The 17,875-nt window shown below is 39.4% G+C and overlaps 1 protein-coding gene across 5 annotated transcripts in view; it reads left to right on the top strand.

Annotated features, from left to right (window-relative positions):
* The window catches only part of LOC124607173 (golgin subfamily A member 6-like protein 22), a 311,550-nt gene that overhangs the window by 228,832 nt on the left and 64,843 nt on the right, over positions 1-17,875 (top strand). For all 5 annotated transcript variants that reach the window (XM_047139399.1, XM_047139390.1, XM_047139407.1 and 2 more), the window contains one exon: positions 12,222-12,358. In XM_047139399.1, coding sequence (XP_046995355.1) covers positions 12,222-12,358 — 137 coding nt within the window. The remainder of the gene's footprint in view (positions 1-12,221; positions 12,359-17,875) is intronic.

Genomic DNA, 17,875 nt, shown 5'->3' with positions numbered 1-17,875 from the left:
GGTCCCCATGCCATCAGACCCCACATGTACCAACTCTGCACCCAAGGCAGAGTTCCTGGTTGCCCCTGTGGCACCCAATCGCCCTACACAACCTGCTTCAGAACCAATGTGTATTAATGCCATATCCTTTGAACTTGAGGCATCAGGGCCAGCTGGTGTGGGCAAGCGGTTCTAGGCGCTTCAGTGTGGAACCGCGTAACCGCTACGGTCACAGGTTCGAATCCTGTCTCGGGCATGGATGTGTGTCATGTCCTTAGGTTAGTTAGGTTTAAGTAGTTCTAAGTTCTAGGGGACTGATGACCTCAGATGTTAAGTCCCACAGTGATCAGACATCAGGCTCTGGGGCATGAGCTACCTCCTTGGTCCCTGCCTGGGTCTGCCACCTAACAAAATGTCAGAAACAAGAACACTGGGAATGGTATGTTACCACCATAGAGTGATCCTCCAGTGGAACTGTAACAGTTTTTTTCACCATCTGGCTGAGCTGTGACATTTCTTCTGTATTTACCCAGCTTCCTGCAGTGCCCTTCTGGAAAATTCAGTCCCAGCATTCCAAACCCCTACACTCCATGGCCATTAGGGCTATTATAAGAATCAAGTTGACTGTAATAGAGAATTGGGCAGAGTTTGCATGTCTGGACTCTGTCTACAGTGAACATGTGCCACTTGATATGATCTTGGATGCTGTGGCTGTTCGTGTGAGGATATTTATGGGTTTTACCGTCTGTTATATGAATCTCTCTCTCAGTGTTGTCCACACTGATTTCTCAGCTCCCCCGACTATTCCTCATTTTGGGTGACATAAGTGCCCACAACACTTTGTGGGGTGGGGTTGTAACCACTGACTGCAGTAAAGCTATCAAAACTTTGGTCCTAGAGCTCAATCTTTGTCCCTTGAATGCTTGTGCCCGCACAATTTTCTGTGTGGTGTTTGGATCTTATTTGGCCACTGATCTTTCCATTTGCAGCCCTGGTTTTCCCCCTCCATCCATTGGAGAGTCTACGATGCCCTGTGTCACAGTGATTATTTTCTGAAAGTCATTTCCTTCCTGACTCCTAGATGTCTACCATATGTACTTTCAACAATGCTGAAAGGGATGCCTTTGCCTCTGCTGTCACCCTTTGTGAAGGTATTGTTGCAGCTGTCCAGAGCACAACCACTGCCATTGTATTAGCAACAGGCATAGCAGTCTCCTGTTCTTCAGGATCTGCACATTAGAAGGCAGTATCTTGGTGGACTTCCGGAATCACCATGGTCATTAGAGATCACAGACAGGCTCTCTAACACCAGAAGCAACATCCATCAATGGAGCAACTCATTGCCCTTAAATGGCTCCATGCCCAGGTCCACCACTAAATAAAATGACAGAAACTAGAATGCTGTGAGGAGTATGTTACTACCAATGGACTGCATACCCCTCTTTCTCAGGTTTGGGTAACAGTTCAGTGCCTCAGTGGAGACCATCCCCCACAGGTGTACTTGGTGTCACCCTGAATGGGGTTAGGTTAGGTTAGGTTAGGTTTGTCCACACTTACCCAGTTACTGTCACAAAAAATTTTGCTCTGCATTACGGTCAAGTCTCTGTGTCTGAAAATTATCAGTCTTCATTCTGTGACCTCAAACACTGGTTGCAGTAAATTTACTTACCTTTCCCTACATGTCACCTGGAGCCATATAATGCACCTTTCAGTGAGTGAAATTTCTCAGTGCCCTCGCCCTTTGCTCTGACATGGATCCAGGGCCAGATTGCATCTACAGCCAAATGTTCAAACACCTATAGTGGATTGCCAACATACCTCCCTTGCCATTTTCAACTGTATCTGGAGTGAGGATGAGTTCCTTCCTCAATGGTAAAGTGTGATTGTCCCAGTACAGCAATTGGGTAAACACGCTCTTAAGATGGACAGCTGTCAAGCAATTAGTCTCACTAATGTTCTCTGCAAGTTGCTTGAACACATGGTGAGCCAGTGGCTGTGTTGGTACCTTGAGTGTTGGGATCTTTCAGCTCTGTCCCAAAGCGGTTTTTGCCAAGGCCATTCTACTGCTGACAAGTTGCCCTGCTGTGAGTCTGCTATCCAGTCAGCTTTTGCCCAGCTTCAACACGTTATAGCTGTTTTCTTTGACTTGCAAAAGGCTTATAACACCACATGGTGTCATTACATCTTGATTACACTACATGAACGGGATTTCTGGGTCCCAGTCCCAATTTTTGGGGGTTGGGTTGTTTGGGGGAAGAGACCAAACTGCAAGGTCATTGGTCTCATTGGATTATTGAATGATGGGGAAGAAAATTGGCCAGGGAAATCACGGAAAACCTAAATCACAATGGCTGGATGTGGGATTGAACCCTCGTCCTCCTGAATGCGAGTCCAGTGTGCTAACCACTGCGCCACCTCGCTCGGTCCCAATTTTTGTCTGGAACTTCATGTCACAACATACTTTCCAGGTTCAAGTTAGTGCTTACCACAGTAAACCCCCCCCCCCCCCCCCTCCCCAAACACCCATAATGTGGCCCTGCTGGGCTTCGTATTGTGTGTGCCCCTTTTTCTAGGTGTAGCTGCAACTGTAGATTCTATACTACCACTCTCCCTGTATGCTGATAGGTTTTGCATTTACTTCTGCTTCTCCTCTGTAGGTATTGCTGAATGACAACTGCATGGTGCCACACAAAAGGTGCAGTCCTGAATAACAAAATGATTGTACACTATTTTATTTCAGTTTATTCTATCTTGAACTAACACTTACAGGACTTCAGTATAGAACAATAAACTGGATCAGTTATTATGTAACTAACAGCACAATGTGAATCATTTACACAGTCTTTCATATCAGTTCTATATAATTCTACCGATAGAAGGTATGTTTGCAATAATTACTTGGGACATGTAGACATATAATCTTGAGGGACATTAATGTCTCTTATCACTGTTTCTCCCTGTTTCTCTTTCACCTCCACATCTTAGTGTTACCATTTCTTACTTTGACTCCACTGTAATTCTACACTTCATCTATGACTTTGTCTTTTTGTTTTCATTTTATTCTCTTACTGTTACCACCCTCCTCCTCTTTCTCTGGAATGGTACTTCATGTATCTTTGTTATTTTTATTGTCTTTGTTTTATTTGTAATTGTGTTTAATTGTGCATCAGTATACCATTCATAGGGTGGCATTCCAGTTTATATATGTCAGCCTAATTTCCTGTAGCTGAACTATTATACTCCCTAACCTATGCTTTTACTAATGAGTGTTTTCTCTTTTTAATGGTGTTTTATGTACTTCCACAGAATCTGGATCAGACCTATGCACTCTCCAATTCCTGCTGAAATCATTTGAACTGAACTGTTTTCATTGGTGATTGTGATTGTTTATAAGTTCTTTAGTGTGTTTCATTTTCCTCTCTAACTTCCAAAAAAGAGAACTCTACAAACAATAGTTTTTTTAACTTCATATTTTACTTTACTCTCTATTTATTGATAGCAACTAATCATAAACCAAATATAAACCCATTGATCATATTTGCCATGATTAGTTGCAAATTTAGCTAAGGTGATCTATAAATGTTTACTTAGCCATTAATTATTTTGTTTCCTTCTTATAGTAATAATGTTTCACAACTTCATTAGGTTTTCTTTTGTATGTGAGTCCCATTGATAATTTCAGCTGTGTACCAAAATATTGCATGTCTGTAATGGGAATGGTCACACAGAACAGACGCAAAAGTGTCTTTCAAAAAGTGCACCAGTTTTGAATTGCATAGTATATTTTTGACAGTTGACCACATTGTTGTATATCATTTTGGTTTCTGTAAACATTCTGATTGATTCTACAATCTGAATTTCTTGCATTTCTACATTGGAACAGTTTACTGCTGCTCAGCTTGTGCTAATATTGGAAACATGACATTAGAAAGGAAAAACTTATACAACAACTTTGAGACTTCTTTGCACAATTCTAGGGCACAATTAAGCACTGAATTTATCACTGCTTCACAAACTTATTGTAAAATTCAGTGAATCAGATTCAACACTGAACATTAAGGGTTGGGGGTGCCCTTGTTCTGACCGATCTGCGCAAAATATTGTGATGGTTCAAGACAATGTTCTGTTAGTCCAGTAAAGTTGGGTCTTTTCCACTCCCAAGGCATAAGATATCCTTCAATGTAATCTCAATTACTACCGTTACAGAATTCAGTTAACAAAGAAGTTGTAAGAAGCCTATCACGAAAAAAGGTGACATTTTGGTGATTCGTTTCTGAGAACATGTCAGTTTTGCAAGGAATAACATCTTTAGTGGTGGGGTTTACTTCCAATTAAATGTATTTATGAATAAACAGAACTGCTATATCTGAGGCTCAGAAAATGCATTCAAATGATTTGGTTGTGACTTTTGGGTGGGCGTCATCATTCACTCGTACTTTTTTGTGGAAGAAACAGGACAACCTGTGAAAGTTAATGGAAAACAATGATAAGAGATTATATGTGGCCTCATTTCAGTGGAATAGACATTAATGGTCATGGTCTCAGCAGGAAGGTGTGACGTGTCACACTTCTCGTGAAACAATAGAGTTGTTTCAAGAGTGGTTTGTAATTGTCTCATCTCACATAATGGTAGCCAACAGAGTCCACCAAGGTCATGTTAACTAACCCCTTGCAATTTTTTTCTTTGATATTTTCTTAAATCATCAGTGTATGTAATGCAGCTTTACTGTATGATTAAATGATGATGGCATCATCTTGGGTAAAATATTCCATAGGTAAAATAGTCCCCCATTCGGATCTCCGGGGGGGGGACTACTCAAGAGGATGTTGTTATCAGGAGAAAGAAAACTGGCGTTCTACGGATCAGAGCGTGGAATGTCAGATCCCTTGATCGGGCAGGGTTAGAAAATTTAAAAAGGGAAATGGATAGGTTAAAGTTAGATATAGTGGGAATTAGTGAAGTTCGGTGGCAGGAGGAACAAGACTTTTGGTCAGGTGAATACAGGGCTGTTGTTGTTGTTGTGGTCTTCAGTCCTGAGACTGGTTTGATGCAGCTCTCCATGCTGATCTATCCTGTGCAAGCTCCTTCATCTCCCAGTACCTACTGCAACCTACATCCTTCTGAATCTGCTTAGTGTATTCATCTCTTTGTCTCCCTCTACGATTTTTACCCTCCACACTGCCCTCCAATGCTAAATTTGTGATCCCTTGATACCTCAGGACATGTCCTACCAACCGATCCCTTCTTCTAGTCAAGTTGTGCCACAGACTTCTCTTCTCCCCAATCCTATTCAATACCTCCCCATTAGTTACGTGATCTATCCACCTAATCTTCAACATTCTTCTGTAGCACCACACTTCAAAAGCTTCTATTCTCTTCTTGTCTAAACTATTTATCGTCCACATTTCACTTCCATACATGGCTACACTCCATACAAATACTTTCAGGAACGACTTCCTGACACTTACATCTATACTCGATGTTAACAAATTTCTCTTCTTCAGAAACGCTTTCCTTGCCATTGCCAGTCTACATTTTATATCCTCTCTACTTCGACCATCATCAGTTATTTTGCTCCCCAAATAGCAAAACTCCTTTACTACTTTAAGTGTCTCATTTCCTAATCTAATTCCCTCAACATCACCCGACTTAATTTGACTACATTCCATTATCCTCATTTTGCTTCTGTTGATGTTCATCTTATATCCTCCTTTAAAGACACTGTCCATTCCGTTCAACTGCTCTTCCAAGTCCTTTGCTGTCTCTGACAGAATTATATGTCATCGGTGAACCTCAAAGTTTTTGTTTCTTCTCCCTGGATTTTAATACCTACTCCAAATTTTTCTTTTGTTTCCTTTACTGCTTGCTCAATATACAGATTGAATAACATCGGGGAGAGACTACAACCCTGTCTCACTCCCTTCCCAACCACTGCTTCCCTTTCATGTCCCTTGACTCTTATAACTGCCATCTGGTTTCTGTACAAATTGTAAATAGCCTTTCGCTCCCTGTATTTTACCCCTGCCACCTTTAGAATTTGAAAGAGAGTATTCCAGTCAACATTGTCAAAAGCTTTCTCTAAGTCTACAAATGCTAGAAACGTAGGTTTGCCTTTCCTTAATCTTCCTTCTAAGATAAGTCATAAGGTCAGTATTACCTCACGTGTTCCAACATTTCTACGGAATCCAAACTGATCTTCCCCGAGGTCGGCTTCTACCAGTTTTTCCATTCGTCTGTAAATATTTCGCGTTAGTACTTTGCAGCTGTGACTTATTAAACTGATAGTTCAGTAATTTTCACATCTGTCAACACCTGCTTTCTTTGGGATTGGAATTATTATATTCTTCTTGAAGTCTGAGGGTATTTCGCCTGCCTCATACATCTTGCTCACCAGATGGTAGAGTTTTGTCAGGACTGGCACTTCCAATGCCGTCAGTAGTTTTAATGGAATGTTGTCTACTCTGGGGGCCCTCGTCCTTTTACCTACTTGATCCCCTGGCACCTTCACTACTTCATCCCTCAGAGCTACCCATTCTTCTTCTACTGTATTTCTTTCCCCCATTCCTGTCAATTGTTCCCTTACGCTCTCCTTGAAACTCTGTACAACCTCTGGTTCTTTCAGTTTATCCAGGTCCCATCTCCTTAAATTCCCACCTTTTTGCAGTTTCTTCACTTTTAATGTACAGTTCATAACCAATAGATTGTGGTCAGAGTCCACATCTGCCCCTGGAAACGTCTTACAATTTAAAACCTGGTTCCTAAATCTCTGTCTTACCATTATATAATCTATCTGATACCTTTTAGTATCTCCAGGATTCTTCCATGTATGCAACCAGCTTGTATGATTCTTGAACCAAGTGTTAGCTATGATTAAGTTGTGCTCTGTGCAAAATTCTACCAGACGGCTTCCTCTTTCATTTCTCAGCCCCAATCCATATTCACCTACTATGTTTCCTTCTCTCCCTTTTCCTACTGTTGAATTCCAGTCACCCATGACTATTAAACTTTCGTCTCCCTTCACTACCTGAATAATTTCTTTTATCTCATCATACATTTCTTCAATTTCTTCGTCATCTGCAGAGCTAGTTGGCATATAAACTTGTACTACTGTAGTAGGAATGGGCTTCGTGTCTATCTTGGCCATTATAATATGTTCACTATGCTGTTTGTAGTAGCTTACCCGCACTCCTATTTTTTATTCATTATTAAACCTACTCCTGCATTACCCCTATTTGATTTTGTATTTATAACCCTGTATTCACCTGACCAGAAGTCTTGTTCCTCCTGCCACCGAACTTCATTAATTCCCACTATATCTAACTTTAACCTATCCATTTCCCTTTTTAAATTTTCTAACCTACCTGCCTGATTAAGGGATCTGACATTCCACACTCCGATCCGTAGAATGCCAGATTTCTTTCTCCTGATAACGACGTCCTCCTGAGTAGTCCCCGCGTGGAGATCCGAATGGGGGACTATTTTACCTCTGGAATATTTTACCCAAGAGGACGCCATCGTCATTTATCCATACAGTAAAGCTGCATGCCCTTGGGAAAAATTATGGCTGTAGTTTTCCCTTGGTTTCAGCCGTTTGCAGTAACACAACAGTAAGGCTGTTTTGGTTAATGTTACAAGGCCAGATCAGTCAATCATCCAGACTGTTCCCCCTGCAACTACTGAAAAGGCTGTTGCCCCTCTTCAGGAACCACACGTTTGTCTGGCCTCTCAACAGATACCCCTCCCTTGTGGTTGCACCTAGGGTACAGCTATCTGTATCGTTGAGGCACGCAAGCCTCCCCACCACCAGCAAGGTCCATGGTTCATGGGGGGGGGGGGGGGGGGGGGAATACAGCGCTATAAATACAAAATCAAATAGGGGTAATGCAGGAGCAGGTTTAATAATGAATAAAAAAAATAGGAGTGCGGATAAGCTACTACAAACAGCATAGTGAACGCGTTATTGTGGCCAAGATAGACACGAAGCCCACACCTACTACAGTAGTACAAGTTTATATGCCAACTAGCTCTGCAGATGACAAAGAAATTGATTAAATGTATGATGAGATAAAAGAAATTATTGAGGTAGGGAAGGGAGATGAAAATTTAATGGTCATGGGTGACTGGAATTCGAGAGTAGGAAAAGGGTGAGAAGGAAACATAGTAGGTGAATATGGAATGAGGCTAAGAAATGAAAGAGGAAGCCGCCTGGTAGAATTTTGCGCGGAGCATAACTTAATCATAGCTGACACTTGGTTCAAGAATCATGAAAGAAGGTTGTATACATGGAAGAACCCTGGAGATACTAGAAGATATCAGATAGATTATATAATTAAGACAGAGATTTAGGAACCGGGTTTTAAATTGTATGACATTTCCAAGGACAGATGTGGACTCTGAACACAATCTATTGGTTATGAACTGTAGATTAAAACTGAAGAAACTGCAAAACGTTGGGAATTTAAGGAGACGGGACCTGGATAAGCTGAAAGAACCAGAGGTTGTACAGGGTTTCAGGGAGAGAATAAGAAAACAATTGACAGGAATGGGAGAAAGAAATACAGTAGAGGAAGAATGGGTAGCTTTGAGGGATGAAATAGTGAAGGCAGCAGAGGCTCAAATAGATAAAAAGACGAGAGCTAGTAGAAACCCTTGGGTAACAGAAGAAATATTTAATTTAATTGATGAAAGGAGAAAATATAAAAATGCAGTAAATGAAGCAGGCAAAAAGGAATACAAACATCTCAAATATGAGATCGACAGGAAGTGCAAAATGGCTAAGCAGGGATGGCTAGAGGACAAATGTAAGGATGTAGAGGCTTATCTCACTAGGGGTAAGATAGATACTGCATACAGGAAAATTAAAGACACCTTTGGAGAAAGGAGAACCACTTGCATGAATATCAAAAGCTTTGATGGAAACCCAGTTCTAAGCAAAGAAGGGAAAGCAGAAAGGTGGAAGGGGTATATAGAGGGTCTATACAAGGGTGATGTACTTGAAGGCAATATTATGGAAATGGAAGAAGATGAAGATGAAGAGGAAATGGGAGATATGATACTGCATGAAGAGTTTGACAGAGCACTGAAAGACCTGAGTCGAAACAAGGCCCCCGGAGTAGACAACATTCCATTAGAATTACTGACAGCCTTGAGAGAGGCAGTCCTGACAAAACTCTACCATCTGGTGAGCAAGATGTATGAGACAGGCGAAGTACCCTCAGACTTCAAGAAAAATATAATAATTCCATTCCTAAAGAAAGCAGGTGTTGACAGATGTGAAAATTACTGAACTATCAGTTTAATAAGTTACAGCTGCAAAATACTAACGCGAATTCTTTACAGACGAATGGAAAAACTGATAGAAGCCGACCTCGAGTAAGATCAGTTTGTTTTCCGTAGAAATGTTGGAATACGTGAGGCTATACTGACCCTACGACTTATCTTAGAAGAAAGATTAAGGAAAGGCAAACCTACGTTTCTAGCGTTTGTAGACTTAGAGAAAGCTTTTGACAATGTTGACTGGAATACTCTCTTTCAAATTCTGAAGGTGGCAGGGGTAAAATACAGGGAGTGAAAGGCTATTTACAATTTGTACAGAAAGCAGATGGCAGTTATAAGAATCAAGGGGTATGAAAGGGAAGCAGTGGTTGGGAAGGGAGTAAGACACGGTTGTTGCCTATCCCCGATGTTATTCAATCTCTATATTGAGCAAGCAGTAAAGGAAACAAAAGAAAAATTTGGGGTAGGTATTAAAATCCAGGGAGAAGAAATAAAAACTTTGAGGTACGCCGATGACATTGTAATTCTGTCAGACAGCAAAGGACTTGGAAGAGCAGTTGAACGGAATGGACAGTGTCTTTAAAGGAGGGTATAAAATGAACATCAACAAAAACAAAACGAGTATAATGGAATGTAGTGGAATTAAGTTAGGTGATGCTGAGGGAAATAGATTAGGAAATGAGACACTTAAAGTAGTAAATGAGTTTTGCTATTTGGGGAGCAAAATAACTGATGATGGTCGAAGTAGTGAGGATATAAAATGTAGACTGGCAATGGCAAGGAAATCATTTCTGAAGAAGAGAAATTTGTTAACATCGAGTATAGATGTAAGTGTCAGGAAGTCGTTCCTGAAAATATTTGTATGGAGTGTAGCCATGTATGGAAGTGAAACGTGGACGATAAATAGTTTAGACAAGAAGAGAATAGAAGCTTTCGAAATGTGGTGCTACAGAAGAATGCTGAAGATAAGATGTGTAGATCACGTAACTAATGAGGAGGTATTGAATAGAATTGGGGAGAAGAGGAGCTTGTGGCACAACTTGGCTAGAAGAAGGGATCGGTTGGTAGGACATGTTCTGAGACATCGGGGGATCACCAATTTAGTATTGGAGGGCAGTGTGGAGGGTAAAAATCGTAGAGGGAGACCAAGGGATGAATACACTAAGCAGATTCAAAAGGATGTAGGCTGCAGTAGGTACTGGGAATGAAGAAGCTTGCACAGGATAGAGTAGCATGAGGACTGCATCAAACCAGTCTCAGGACTGAAGACCACAACATCAACAACATGCAATAACACCAAAACAACTGTGAGTTAAAGCAGGAAATTTGATGTGTTGTTTGCAAAATGCATAGCAGATTTAAAGTTCTTGCATGCCAGAGCAGTAGAGGAGGTCATACCCCAGACCTCAGTTTCCATCCCGTTTTTGTTAATGTGTTTTGAATAAAATAAAGTTCATAACTTCATACATCAAAACTGGTGCAGTTTTTGAAGGATCCTATAGTTTTCAGTGATACAGGATTTCAAGCATCAACTGCAGCTGATAGACATGTGGCACATGGGTACACCACATGACACAGAATACTTCCCTAATGTCTATATGGTACGTAGGCAGCTGCAACTGAGTTGTCACCTGTCCTTGATTTTGCTTGTTGTTTCCATTTTTGACTTCCTGTATTATAGTACTTTAATCTCAATTTACTGTAAAATATAGAAAAGGTCTAATGAATAATGATTGCTGAAAACATTCTCAGACTTCTCGCTTTGTCAATTCGGAGTGAAACCTCGAGCTTTTGATGATTTCCTCCATGTCTATGGTTTCTTCATTGTCTTCAGAAGTGGCAATTTTTTAATGGAACAGTTTGAGGAATGTGCATTAAATTTGGCCCCCTACTGCAAGCTGATGCACACTAATTTGTATGTTAGCACCCAGAGTTTTCATCATCCAGTCCAGAAGAGAGCAGTTTTAAACACATTAGTAAAATATGGCAAAAACTGTGTCTAAAGAAGATCATTTGGATTCCAAAATTAATCATCTGAAGTACGTGTTCCAAAAGAACAGCTATGTTTCATGAGATATGAAGTTAGCATTCTCCAAGAAAAGAAAATGTTGAACTTCCATGTGGTGAGCCATTGATTGTATTCCTTCCTTTCTGCAGCACTACATTCAACAGAATAGACAGATTCTGGAAAGGCGAATTATAAAACCTACTTGCCAACCTCGTAAGAAGACAAAGGATATACTATGCCCTCTTAAGGACAGTTAAGGCCTCAGGATCCCTAGGACTTGTAACATCCCTTGTGAGTGTGGGAACAGTTATGTTGGTCAGTCTATCCACTGTGCAGAACATCAATGGCATATTAAAAATCAAGAACTGGAGAAATCTGCAGTCCTGAGCACAGGTTCACAAACAAAACAAAATACTGTTTGACAGAAAAAAAAATTTTGTCCCAGGCTCCTGCATACTGAGATTCCATAATTAAAGATGCTGTAGAAATAAGACTGTGTGGAAAGAAATTCAACCATGATAGCAGATATAATATTAACTGTGTATGGAAGCAAGCTTTCATTGCAGAGAAGAGGAAGAGATATATGCCATAATATTTGTGCTGCTATGTGAGTGATGGCATGACCAAAGCAGGTGCTGACACCATCTGCAACAGCATTACATAATTAGTGACCAATCGGAAGCCGTCTGTGTGCTGTACAAGGCCTCCACAGCAGTAGTTTTGACAGTCAGTTGCTCCTGACAAATCCAATGGAGGTAATTGTTAAAAGCTCAAGGTTTTATCCTGAAATGATGTGGGAAGGAGTCAGAGAATGTTTCATACAACAGTGTCATCATAAAAGACTTTGTTCTCAAATGACTGTTTAAGATAATTTGGAGTTCATTTATAGAAGCTTCTTGCATGATGTGCATAGCTATGTTCATAATTGTATGCTTATCTTATATAACTTTGTTCCAGAATCCCAATGGGAAAAGCTGAATAATGAGAAAGAAGATGCAATAAAATCCATGGAAGAGAAACATCAAAATGAAATGAAACAGTTTAGAGATGAAGTAGAGGAAATGAAAAAGATGTATATGACAAGAGAGAAAGAAGTGAGTTAAATAAGATTTTATGTTTATTCATGTTGCTTTGATTTACTTAAAAACATTAGAGTTGGTATTCATATTAAACCAACACTCAACAAATGTTACTGAGCTTCAGCATGATCTTATGAGCTATCCCAAGTAGATAAAGTGTGTACCATGTCTTACTATGTGGCATCATTTTATAAACCTCAGTAAAACACATTGTGATATAATTAAGTGGCATGGTGAAGAAAAAAGACTTTCATAGCAAGGACATATCAAGGCACCAGACAGTGCTTAGCCCACATCATATTTAACTAACAAACAAAATTTCTGGTAGCAGGATCACTAATTTAATTAATTGGTCTGTTCTTGTGGCAGTTTCTTCTTTTGTAGACTGCTATATATCAGGTGTACTTTGAATTTCATGGCATGCTCATGACCATTCTGTTGCAGGGATGGGGGATGTCTCATTAGTAGTAGCACATCTTTATATATTAAATCCTGAATCCACTCCAAGGCATTACTGACATGTGCTGTGTTCACTGTTAACTGTAAGCAATCTTTCAGCTTTCAGACGTTAAAAACCAGTTTCAATGACACACTGGGATGAGACAGAATAACTTCAGACTGAATACCACAATGACAATATATGCTGTTACAGAATTTTCCACAGTTGCAATTACAAGCACAATAAACTATGACCAGTGAGACTGGTAGTACTCATAGAAAGATAATAAATCCCATCAAACAATGACGATTTCACTGATGAAGTAGAAAGCAAACAGTATATAATAGGACTCAATGGCAAGAATTCTATGTTGCCAAATCTTGGTGACAAGCACATAAATATGTTGGGATAATTCGATTGTTCATTAATTTCTTTTCAGTCTGTTTCATAACTTAATTCTGCAATATATGAAATGTGGTTGTGAGAATTATTGTAATTACAGTGTTTTGAGAAGGATAGATTGCTGCTCACCATATAGAGGAGATGCTGAGTTGCTCATGGGCACAATAAAAAGACTGCTACACATTTAAGTTTTTGGTTGAAAGGCCTTCTTCTGAAGTAAAAAACACACATACATTCATACAAGCATGATTCTATCTCTCTCTCTCTCTCTCTCTCTCTCTCTCACACACACACACACACACACACACACACACACACACACACACATACACACTGCCACTGTGTCTGGCTGGACTGTGTGGTGTACCAACATGGTGGAAATTTTAAAAGGTGCAGTCTTGGATGCAACTCATAATTTTCTAATAAAAGGGTCCATGTATAATATCAAACATATTCAGATTTACATGATAAATGTAATGGTGTTTTTCATTTTACCATAACTTTATTCATTGCCAAGTTTTATTGCTTTTGTACAGAATGACACCAATGCTGGTGATAATGCATAAAGGCCACAGGCTCTATGTGTTGTCTGGTACATTGTAGGCTGTTGTTAACACTTCACATATTCCTCATAGAATTTAACCAACAAAGTTTAACCAACAAGCGTGGACATCAAAAATTTGCTCCCTGAGGTGTGCAAAGTTGCTGATCTTTGCTGCGTACAGTTTCCTCCACATGTCCTCACAGATAGAAATTTATGAGACTTAAATCTGGGGAATGTGGTAACCACTCCACTGGACCTCTATCACCTACCCATATCCAGATGTGCTTGGATAGCCAATGAATAAATATATGGAGCACAATCATGCTGAAAGAAAGTTGGAAATGTCCTGTCTTCAACAGCAGTGATTGTAACATATCTTTGTATAACAACTCCAAATAACATGCCGCTATTAGTGTACTTTGAGAACCTCATATTTCTCAGAAGGCCATTACTTTTTATGTAGCAACTATCTTCGAGGGCTCCATCTAGTGAGGGTTGACTTCTGACCAGTATATATGATTATGTTTGTACGCTTCTCCATACATACCAAAAGAACGTTCATATGTAAAGGATGCATCACACGGGAAGTGACTATTTTCATCCAGCATGCATGTCATCCATTCTGCAGCTGAAACTGATGGTCTGGTTCACCCTCAGTGTCATTTTGTAACATATGCATTTTGTAGGGGTGCCATTTGCATGTTGCAAAAATTCTCATTATTGTTGTATGGCTGATCCCAGTTTCATTTCAGATGCAGTGAGTACTGCACTCTAGACTCTTACTGAACAGTGCCACAACAGCAGTTGATATTGCTGCATCCATAACAGTTTTCAGGCATCCAGCTTTCGGTTTGTCTGCCACGGAATTGGTTTCACAGAATTTTACAAGAAGTTTCACCACCACACTGTGTGTAATGGATGGTCTGTCTGGGTGATATTGGTTGAAATCCTCTGTCACAATGCAAGCGCTCTTCTCCTGATATCTGGACAATCTTAATGTGTTTGGCTTGTGTTAATACCATCACCTTTCATGTTGTGTGTAAGAAAGGAACATCAGTAATAACTTGAGGAAGAAAAAAGCTTTGCTAAAGTGAAGGGCACTATTGTTTTTCCCATGTAATTCTCTTATCTGTGTGACATAACACCCCTTTAATTTGAAAATTATGAGGTGCATTCAAGTTGGCCCATTTTGCAATGGCTGGCATGCTGGTAAGTTGTAGACAGGCACAATTAAAAGGCACTCACATATAGGTTTTGGCTACAGCCTTCGCTAGTAAAGAGAGATGCACATACAACATTCACACACCAGCACGTACAAGTAAGCACACCTTACACACACACACACACACACACACACATACACGACAGGCAGCTCCATCATTCTCTGTGTGTGCAAGGTTTCCTTGCTTTTGTGTGTGTGTGTGTGTGTGTGTGTGTGTGTGTGTCTTTTCTGATGGAGGCTGTGGCCAAAAGCTATATGTGAGTGTCTTTTAATCACGCCTGTCTGCAATTTGACATGTCTTGTTTACAGTGAGTAGTAATCTATCTGTTCCTACAGTGTTGATATCCCTAACTGGAGTTTCCATTGTTTGATTTTGGCATGTCAGTAACATAGCCTCTCAGGTTTCCTCTGTCTCCCATCTGATACTACTTGACTTTCAATTTCTGCTTACATACCTACATTTTAGAAGTGTGGTTCCACACATATGGACCACCCTTTGTATCAATATTCATATGAATAATTACTTTCCAACTAGATGCAGCTCACGTCACATGTCTCAAGACAACCACTAATAATGTTTTTTACAACTTTGAAAGACTATAGACAAAAAGGTAAGGAGGGACTGTCGTGTGAATTGTGAACACAAGTTTAAAGGAACCTAAGAAACAAAGTTTGGTGAACTTTCACATTTGTGTTCTACCATTTCATTGGACATGAGTGAAAATGTACTGATCTATTAATGTGACTGAAAATGTACTGATTTACTATGCATATTTCAGACTGTTGTTAAATTACAATGTACTATCCTGGGACAGTGCACAGTCCTACAGAAATACACTTACCCATAACAGCACTTCCAACCAGTAGTATATACTCCTTCTCAACTAGAATTCTGAGATTAAAAAGTAAGCCATAAAGTAAATAATGGAACTATTAGAAAGGAAACAAAAATTAATGGAAAATTTACCCCAGAATAAAAGCGAGTGTGATACAGTAGACACATCCATCTATTGAATCATCATTTTATAGTGTAAGAAGTTAATAGTAGATCCTCTTCCTCCATTTACTTGTATTTCTCTGCCAGAAAGTAGGTCTGAGATACTGTGGTTATGTTTGAAGATTTGTCTCGGGAGCAACATCACTTTCAGTTTTGTGAGCCTACTTTTTCCTCAGATCAGGACTTAAAAGCTCTAATACAAAGGATGTAAATGAGGATGAACATAGTTAAATAGACTAGGTTTGGATGAATTACTGACCAAAACAAAGCAAACAGGCACATGAAGATATGTCTACTAGAAATAAAACCTTTGGAATTGCAGCTTTTTACTTTAGTATTGAAAATAGAAACCAAGAAACACAAAAATCTCTAAAAATGAAGGTATTTTGATGAAGACTGCAAACTAAAATGAATCATTCAGATACTGAAATCCAAGACAGAAAACACTTCCAGAAAAAAAAAATGGTCATACCTTCCAGAATGATATGCCACAGGAAATGTTAACACTAATCAATGTGTGTTCTAATGATTTATGAGTGAAAGCTCTTCCTTGAAAGCTAAAAAATGAAAAGGGAGATAAAACTAATGTATGGAGGCTCAAATAATGTCTGAAACTTAACAATAATAATACCATGTACAACGACAAGAGAAAAGAGAGAACCAAAATATAATTATGAACAGCAGTAATAGTTCTCAGTATTCACTGTTTGTATTTGAACAAGAGAAACAAAGCATTGCTGGGAAACAATAGTTACTGATAGGTCAAAAACAACTCAAAGTAAGACAGTGGTAATGACAAAACTGATGTCCAATAACTGCGGCAAATACTGATGTGACAAATCAGAGTAAAAGGTACCAAAAAATCTGAAGAAACGCATTACATACTGAGTGAAATTAGAGCACTTGTGAAGTTCACTCGAATGAGGAGTGATCCTATCTAAACTTATTTTGTTTAAAATTTAAATTCTTTAATATTCTGGTTCTGTGCAGTTCTTTGTATGAGATCCTAGTACTGTTCAGCAGAACTGTTGGCAATAAATACTGACACACTTTGAGGCAATAATGAAGCAGCAGCCTTCAGACATTTCTAACCCACTTCTGATACATTTCAGGGAATGGCCAACATTTCCTTTATTTACATGGATGAGATGATCTGAGAGTAGGTTTGCAAGGGCCTAAAAACAATTGTCAAATAATCAGTACATCTGTAAATTGCGTCTTGGAGTTTATTACATTTAGGATTTACCCTCTAACTGCCCAAAGGAGATGAAAGCACTGTTAACCTAAATTTGCTTAGGCTATATGAATTATTTGTATGGAAACTGCAGATTAGGTGAAAAGTTTCCATGGAAGAAAGGAGGTAAGGCAAGCTTGGTAACAATTAGTGTTGCCATGTTGAAGAAGTGAAATGCTTCTGATTCAGAGTCCTTTGGAGACCATTTCATGTGATAGCATCCACATCTTGAAAGAGTGAGCCTTGGGATGGACCAACACTACGTAAAAATTGGAAAGTTGGTCATGAGACCATTCACATCTACATGATCAACTGGCTAGAGGTGATATTATTCTGGCTCAGTGATATAGTGGACAATTAAATACACCTCAGATGACCTTAATGGGCTGAAACATATCTCTAATGTGCTTTTCTTTTGAAACAAAGTTCTTAACTAAATTCTGTATTCAGTCTCCTTGTGTCTTCAATCTCCTTCTGAATTAATTCTCCTGAATTCAGTCTCCTTTGAACTTACAAATTAGTCTCACTGTCCTCACGTACAGACAAAAATTCTAGCATACTTTGTATATTTTCACTTCCTTCTGTTTAATGGCATAGTCATTTTAGATGGTGGAGGTAAAGTCATTAAATATATATTTTGTTAGAATGAGCAATAATAATGCTGTTGAGTTGACAACTAGACATCTTGCATGCC

Source organism: Schistocerca americana, chromosome 1, assembly GCF_021461395.2.
Source record: "Schistocerca americana isolate TAMUIC-IGC-003095 chromosome 1, iqSchAmer2.1, whole genome shotgun sequence".
NCBI classification, from domain to species: domain Eukaryota; kingdom Metazoa; phylum Arthropoda; class Insecta; order Orthoptera; family Acrididae; genus Schistocerca; species Schistocerca americana.
The sequence above is the reverse complement of the archived record's forward strand: the minus strand, read 5'-3'. Positions and strand labels throughout refer to the sequence as shown.